Source organism: Arachis ipaensis, chromosome B9 (genome assembly GCF_059453495.1).
Source record: "Arachis ipaensis isolate K30076 ecotype BB chromosome B9, ASM5945349v1, whole genome shotgun sequence".
Taxonomy (NCBI): Eukaryota; Viridiplantae; Streptophyta; class Magnoliopsida; order Fabales; family Fabaceae; genus Arachis; species Arachis ipaensis.
Window position 1 is genome coordinate 52,535,204 of NC_142444.1, and position 8,535 is coordinate 52,543,738.

An 8,535-nucleotide genomic window follows, 5' to 3' on the forward strand; every position below is an offset into this window, starting at 1 on the left:
GGGTTTTGAAAATGTTGTTATTACTTTTGTTTGCGTCATCACATTTGAAGTTTTTGGGATGATAAACTGTTTGACTCTTGAAAAGGATTGCGCCGTTGATGATTTCGCCATGTTGATAGTTTTCTTTACTGATAGACTTGTAGAAGATATTCTTTTTCTGATGGCTTGCTCTGATTTTCTTCTCGTGTTGTTGCTTATTTGGAAGGGGATTATTTTTCTTTGCAGAGAGTTTTGTTGGGATGTAGCCTTGTAGACTTTTATCTGAGTCTTTATTCTGTCCCTACCTCCAAAGGATGCCCCTAGACCCTGTGTGCATCTTGGGGTTTTCCTTTTACTATTTGTGTTGCTCTTAGTTATGTTTGTCTGAGCTGATTTCTTTTTGTCCGAGCTGTTTTGGTTGGTAATCCATTTTCTTTTCTGGCTGTAGGACTAGTTGACCATGTCTTCTCGCATAAATATTGTCGAGACGTCTTCCAAGATTCCTGAGGGTATGTCCGACTGGCTGGACTCCCTCATTCCGCTGTGTGTTTCTATAGTTAACTCTGAGTTCTGTGCGGAGCTTAAAAAATATCATCGAATTTGTAGTAGTAGAGATCAAGAGAACAACTATGAATTGGTAACACTTGATTCTGATGAAAGGGTTTGCTTTCTTGTTCCGACCCAGGGGGAGTGTCCCTTCTTTTATGCGTACGACTTCTTTTTTAGCCAAATGAACATCACCTTTCCTTTCACTCCTTTTGAGACCGACTTGTTGTGGTCGTGTAACGTGGCTCCATCTCAGCTTCATCCGAACTCATGAGGATTTATCAAAATTTTTCAATTGCTTTGTCAAGAATTTGATGTTAAACCTTCTCAAACCCTCTTTCTGTACCTCTTTGTGTTGACCAAGCCTGGGACTACCAAAAAGAAAGCTTCTTGGATTTCTTTCAGGTCTGCCCAAGGACACAAAGTTTTTTCCATGTATGATAAGTCTTTCAGGGATTTTAAGAATTACTTTTTTAAGGTCCGAGCTGTTGAAGGAGCTCGACCTTTTTTTTTGGATGAGAATGGCGAGCCTAGCTTTCCTTTAGAATGGTAAAGGAATGTAGTGGTGTCTAGGTATACCTGGGAGATGTTGGATGAAGTTGAGCAAGCTTTTGTAACTATGTTAGAAGAAAACTGGGGGCAGCCTCCCCCATCTTGATACTAAGAAATTTTTAGGAGATCCTTTACTTCTCCGAACTAAACTGGGTAGGGGTCGACTTCCTTGATATTTGTCGTACTTGTTTTATTCTTTTCGAGCTCATTTTTTCTTCCAGTTTATAACCTGGTTTCTTGTGTATTTTCAGAGATGATTAAAAACAACGAATCTATGAAGGCCTTTAAGAGGGCGAGGAAGGATACAGCAGCGCAGCACATATCGGGTAAAGTTGCTGGGGAAGGATCTTCCCAAGTTCATCCCAAGAAGCCTATTTTGAATACTGTTAGGCCGAGGAAGATGATCCCTATGCCTCAGGTCCATTTAGTTGATCCCCCCCAGACTTCTGCTGCTACCTCTTCTCCCACTGGCGCTCCTCCTTTAAAAAGACAAAGGACAGCTGAGCCCTTCAACTTGTATGCCCCTGATTTCGATGCTGTCGAGTTTGTTGATCAACAAATTGGTCTCTATGGTATCATTCCTACTGACGATGTTTCTCTTCTTCGTCATTTGGATTTTATTACTCGGAGCAGCATCAAGATGGCACATGTGGGGGCAGCTTTATATCAGACTGCCCAGGACCTTCCTATTCATGCAACAAAGGCCTTTATGGAGGAAGCCAAGTTGGAGTTTGATGAGCGGAAAATTTATACGCTTTTTGGCATTGTTTTTAGTATGTTTTTAGTATATTTTAGTTAGTTTTTATTATGTTTTTATTAGTTTTTTAATAAAAATCACTCTTCTGGACTTTACTATGACTTTGTGTGTTTTTTTGTGATTTCAGGTATTTTCTGGCTGAAATTGAGGGACCTGAGCAAAAATCTAATTCAGAGGCTGAAAAAGGACTGCAGATGCTGTTGGATTCTGAGCTACAGAAGCCCAATTGGTACGCTCTCAATTGCGTTGGAAAGTAGACATTCTGGGCTTTCCAGCAATATATAATAGTCCATAATTTGCCCGAGTTTTGATGGCCCAAACAGGCGTTCCAAGTCAGCTCAAGAATTCTGGCGTTTAACTCCAAAACTGGCACAAAAGCTGGAGTTAAACGCCCAAACTGGCACAAAAGCTGGCGTTTAACTCCAAGAAAAGTATCTACACGAAAATGCTTTAATGCTCAGCCCAAGCACACACCAAGTGGGCCCGGAAGAAGATTTCTGCATTCATTACTGATTTCTTTAAACCCTAGGCTACTAGTTCTCTATAAAAAGGACCTTTTGCTATTGTATTTTCATACTTTGAATCTTTGAGAAGTCTTATGCTATCTTAGACACGTTTGGGGGCTGGCCTCATGGCCATGCCTGGACCTTGTTCTTATGTATTCTCAATGGTGGAGTTTCTACACACCATAGATTAAGGTGTGGAGCTCTGCTGTTCTTCATGAATTAATACAAGTACTATTGTTTTTCTATTCAACTCAAGTCTATTTCTTCTCCAAGATATTCATTCGTTCTTCAACTTGATGAATGTGATGATCCGTGACACTCATTATCATTCTCACCTATGAACATGTGCCTGACAACCACCTCTGTTCTACTAGCAATGGCTTGAATGCGTATCTTTGGGGTTTCTAATCTAAGATTGGAACCTTCGTGGTATAGGCTAGAATTATTGGCGGCCATTCCTGAGATCCGGAAAGTCTAAACCTTGTCTGTGGTATTCCGAGTAGGATATGGGAAGGGATGACTATGACGAGCTTCAAACTCACGATTGTGGGGCGTATGACAGACGCAAAAGGATCAATGGATCCTATTCCGACATGATCGAGAACCGACAGCTGATTAGCCGATGTTGTGACAGAGCATCAGGACCATTTTCACTGAGAGGACGGGATATAGCCATTGACAACGGTGATGCCCAACATAAAGCTTGCCATGGAAAGGAGTATGAATGATTGGAAGAAGGCAATAGGAAAGCAGAGGTTCAAGGGGAACAAAGCATCTTCATACGCTTATCTGAAATCCACCAATGAATTACATAAGTATCTTTATCTTTATTTTATGTTTATTTTCATCACCTTAAACTCCATAACCATTTGAATCTGCCTGATTGAGATTTACAAGATGACCATAGCTTGCTTCAAGCCGACAATCTCTGTGGGATCGACCCTTACTCACGTAAGGTTTATTACTTGGACGACCCAGTGCACTTGCTGGTTAGTTGTGCGGAATTGTGACAAAGTGTGATTCACGTTTAAGAGCTCCAAGTCTTTGGCGCCATTGTTGATGATCACAATCTCGCATACCCAGTTTTTGGCGCCATTGCCGGGGATTGTTCGAGTTTGGACAACTGACGGTTCATCTTGTTGCTTAGATTAGGTATCTTTTCTTCAGAATTTTTAAGAATGAATTCTAGAGTTTCAAGGTGATGTTCCCACCATCACAAAAGCTGATTGATTCTCATCAATTTAGCTATTGAATGTAATGTCCTGCTGAAGCTTGGCCAAACATGTCTAATCCTTTTAGACTGAAGCTTTAGACTAACATTGCATGATTCCTGGAATTCTTATTAAAAGTTTTGATTCTCTTTATTTTCTTTTTCATATAATTTTCGAAAATCACAAAAAAAAATTATAAAACCATAAAAATAAAAAAATATTTTATGTTTCTTGTTTGAGTCTAGTATCAATTTTTAAGTTTGGTGTCAATTGCATGACTTTCTTCTTGCATTTTTTGAATTTATACATATTGTTCTTCATTGATCTTCAAGTTGTTCTTGATGATTTCATTGCTCTGATCTTTAAATTCTCTTGTTTAGTATGTTTTGTTATTTTTCATATGCATTTTTACATTGTTATAGTCCTTAGTATACAAACTTTTAAGTTTGGTTCTTACATGCATTGTTTATTTGATCTTAGTTGCATTTTTATTGTTTCTCATCATCAAAAATTCAAAAATATTTTCCAAAACTATGTCTTTTCAAGTCAATAATACAGAGAATTAAAGATTCAGAACATTCAGTAGAGGAATCAAACAGAAAAAGTTGGGCGTTCAAAACGCCCAGTGAAGAAGGAAAATTGGCATTTAAACGCCAGCCAGGGTACCTGGCTGGGCATTCAACGCCCAAAAAGGTAGAGATTTGGGCGTTAAACGCCCAGAATGGGCACCATTCTGGGCGTTTAACGCCAGGATGACACTAGAGGGAAGATTTTGTTTTTAATTCACATTTTTTTCAAGTTTTCATAATTTTTCAAAATCAAATCTTTTTCAAATCATATCTTTTCAATCATATCTCTTTCAAAATCAATTTCTTTCCATTTTATATTTATTTTTACTATTTTCAAAAATCCTTGCTATAATTAAAGATTTACTTCAAAATTTTCAAGTTGTTACTTGCCTATTAAGTAAGGATCAAACTTTAAATTTTAAAATCATATCTTTTAATTTCTTGATAGTCAAGTAATCAACTTTAATTTTAAAAATTTTCTTTTTCTAAATTTATTTTCAATCATATCTTTTCAAACATATCTTTTCAATCATATCTTTTTCAAAATTAATTTTTTTCAATCATATCTTTTTCTAATTTCAAAATCTTTTTCAAAAATCACTTTATTTCTTTCCCAATCTTAGTTTTCGAAAATCTCAATCAAATTTTCAAATTTCTTTTTAATTATTTCAAAATCTTTTTAAATTATTTTCGAAAATTCTTCCCCTCTTCTCACATCCTTCTATTTAAAGGACTAAGACTCCTCATCAAGGTGCAATTCGAACTCTGTCCCTCTTGATAAGTTCGAATTCCCTCTTCTTCACCTCCTCCTTCTATTCTTCTTTTCCTCTGACACCTCAAGGAATCTCTATACTGTGACATAGAGGATTCTCTATTTTCTTGTTCTCTTCTCTTTCATATGAGCAGGAACAAAGATAAAGGCATACTTGTTCAAGCTGATCCTGAACCTGAAAGGACCTTAAAGAGAAAGCTAAGAGAAGCTAAAGAACAATTCTCTTTAGAGGGCCTAACAGAACTCTTCAAAGAAGAAGAAACCATGGCAACCGAAAACAACAACAATGCCAACAATGCAAGGAAGGTGCTTGGTGACTTTACTGCACCTACTCCTGATTTCTTTGGGAGAAGCATCTCTATCCCTGCCATTGGAGCAAACAACTTTGAGCTTAAGCCTCAATTAGTTTCTCTAATGCAATAGAATTGCAAGTTTCATGGACTTTTATTGGAAGATCCTCATCAGTTCTTAGCTGAATTCCTGCAAATCTGTGACACTGTCAAGACCAATGGGGTTGACCCTGAAGTCTACAGACTTATGCTCTTTCCTTTTGCTGTAAGAGACAGAGATAGAACATGGTTGGATTCACAACCTAAGGAAAGCCTGAACTCTTGGGAAAAGCTAGTCAATGCCTTCTTGGCAAAGTTCTTTCCATCTCAAAAATTGAGTAAGCTTAGAGTGGAAGTCCAAACCTTTAGACAGAAGGATGGTGAGTCCCTCTATGAAGCTTGGGAGAGATACAGGCAATTGATCAGAAGGTGCCCTTCTGACATGCTTTCAGAATGGAGCATCATAGGAATCTTCTATGATGGTCTGTCTGAACTATCCAAGATGTCATTGGATAGCTCTGCTGGAGGATCTCTTCATCTGAAGAAGACGCCTGCAGAAGCTCAAGAACTCATTGAAATGGTTGCAAATAACCAATTCATGTACACTTCTGAAAGGAATCCTGTGAATAATGGGACAAATCAGAAGAAAGGAGTTCTTGAGATTGATACTCTGAATGCCATATTGGCTTAGAATAAAATATTGACTCAGCAAGCCAATATGATTTCTCAGAGTCTGTCTGGAATGCAAGCAGCAACAGGCAGTACTAAGGAAGCTTCCTCTGAAGAAGAAGCTTATGATCCTAAGAACCCAGCAATGGAAGAGGTGAATTACATGGGAGAATCCTATGGAAACACCTATAATCCTTCATGGAGAAATCATCCAAATCTCTCATGGAAGGATCAACAGAGACCTCAACAAGGTTTCAACAACAATAATGGTGGAAGAAACAGGTTTAGCAATAGCAAGCCTTTTCCATCATCTTCTCAGCAACAGACAGAGAATTCTAAGCAAAACCCCTCTGACTTAACAACCATTATCTCTGATCTAATCAAAACCACTCAAAGTTTCATGACTGAAACAAGGTCCTCCATTAGAAATTTAGAGGCACAATTGGGTCAGCTGAGTAAGAAAATTACTGAACTCCCTCCTAGCACTCTCCCTAGCAATACAGAAGAGAATCCAAAAAGAGAGTGTAAGGCCATAACCACAACCCACATGGCCAAACTTGGAGAGGAGGAAGAGGCAGTGATTCCCACTGAGGAAGACCTCAATGGAAGCCCACTGACCTCAATGGAGTTCCCTAATGAGGAACCATGGGAATCTGAGGCTCATTCTGAGACCATAGAGATTCCATTGAATTTACTTCTGCCTTTCATAAGCTCTGATGAGTATTCTTCCTCTGAAGAGGATGAAGATGTTACTGAAGAGTAAGTTGCTAAGTACCTTGGAGCAATCATGAAGCTAAATGCCAAGTTATTTGGTAATGAGACTTGGGAGAATGAACCTCCATTGCTCATCAAAGAACTGGATGACTTGTCTAGGCAGAGATTACCTCAAAAGAGACAGGACCCTGGAAAGTTCTCAATCCCTTGTACCATAGGCACCATGACCTTTGAGAAGGCTCTGTGTGACCTAGGGTCAAGCATAAACCTTATGCCTCTTTCTGTAATGGAGAAGCTAGGGATCATTGAGGTACAAGCTGTAAGAATCTCACTAGAGATGGCAGACAATTCAAAGAAACAGGTTTATGGACTTGTAGAGGATGTCTTGGTAAAGATTGAAGACCATTACATCCCTGCTGATTTCATAGTCCTATAGACTGGGAAGTGTATGGATGAATCCATCATCCTTGGCAGACCCTTCCTAGCCACAGCAAAAGCTGTGATTGATGTTGACAGAGGAGAATTGATCATTCAAGTGAATGGAGACTCCCTTGTGTTTAAAGCTCAAGGATATCCCTCTGTCACTATGGAGAGGAAGCATGAAGAGCTTCTCTCAATACAGAGTCAAACAGAGCTCCCACGGTCAAACTCTAAGTTTGGTGTTGGGAGGCCACAACCAAACTTTAAGTTTGGTGTTGAACCCCCACATTCAAACTCTAAGTTTGGTGTTGGGAGGTTCCAACATTGCTCTGAACATCTGTAAGGCTCCATGAGAGCCACTATCAAGCTATTGACATTAAAGAAGCGCTTGTTGGAAGGCAACCCAATCGTTACTATTCTATGTTAAATTTCTATTTTTCTTTGTTATTTTATGTTTTCTGTAGGTTGATGATCATGTGAAGTCACAAAAACAATTGAAAAAGCAAAAACAAAGTGAAAAATAGAATGAAAAATAGAACACCCTGGAGGAGACAGTTACTGGCGTTTAAACGCCAGTAAAGGTAGCAGAATGGGCGTTTAACGCCAAACAAGGGCACCAGACTGGCGTTTAACGCCAGGAATGGGCAAGAAGCTGGCGTTAGACGCCAGAAATGGGTAGCAGCCTGGCGTTTAACGCCAGGATTGGCAGAAAGGGGCGTTTTGCACACCACTTGGTGCAGGGATGAGATATCCTTAACACCTCAGGATCTGTGGACCCCACAGGATCCCCACCTACCCCACCACTCTCTCTCTTCTTCACCCATTCACCAATCACCTCAATACCTTTTTCCCAAAAACCCTTCACCTATCAAATCCCACCATTCTTTTCACCACTCACATCCATCCTTCATAAAACCTCACCTACCTCACCATCCAAATTCAAACCACTTTCCCTCCCAAACCCACCCATAATGGCCGAAACACAAAGCCCACTTTATCTCCTCTATTTCTTCTTCTTCTACTCTCTTCTTTCTTCTTTTGCTCGAGGACGAGCAACCTTCTAAGCTTGGTGTGGTAAAAGCTAAAGCTTTTTGTTTTTCCATAACCATTAATGGCACCAAAGGCCGGAGAAACCTCTAGAAAGAGGAAAGGGAAGGCAAAAGCTTCCACCTCCGAGTCATGGGAGATGGAGAGATTCCTCTCAAGGGTGCATCAAGACAACTTCTATGAAGTTGTGGCCAAGAAGAAAGTGATCCTCGAGGTCCCTTTCAAACTCTAAAAGAATGAGTATCCGGAGATCCGACATGAGATCCGAAGAAGAGGTTGGGAAGTTCTCACCAACCCCATTCAACAAGTCGGGATCTTAATGGTTCAAGAGTTCTATGCCAATGCATGGATCACCAAGAACCATGATCAAAGTGTGAACCCAGACCCTAAGAATTGGCTTACAATAGTTCGGGGGAATTACTTAGATTTTAGTCCGGAAAATGTAAGGTTGGCATTCAACTTGC

At 39.6% G+C, this 8,535-nt stretch overlaps 1 protein-coding gene and 1 non-coding gene across 2 annotated transcripts; one reads left to right on the forward strand and one right to left on the reverse strand.

Annotated features, from left to right (window-relative positions):
• Positions 1–439: 439 nt before the first annotated feature.
• Positions 440–1,876, forward strand: LOC148544657 (uncharacterized). The gene is made up of 2 exons (XM_088498975.1): positions 440–488; positions 1,329–1,876. Exons 1-2 carry the CDS (start codon positions 440–442, stop codon positions 1,874–1,876), a joined length of 597 nt encoding a protein of 198 aa, XP_088355101.1.
• A 3,685-nt stretch (positions 1,877–5,561) lies between these two features.
• Positions 5,562–5,669, reverse strand: LOC148544658 (small nucleolar RNA R71). The gene has a single exon (XR_015900534.1). It is a non-coding gene; the product is annotated as a small nucleolar RNA R71 (small nucleolar RNA).
• Between the last annotated feature and the right edge of the window lie 2,866 nt (positions 5,670–8,535).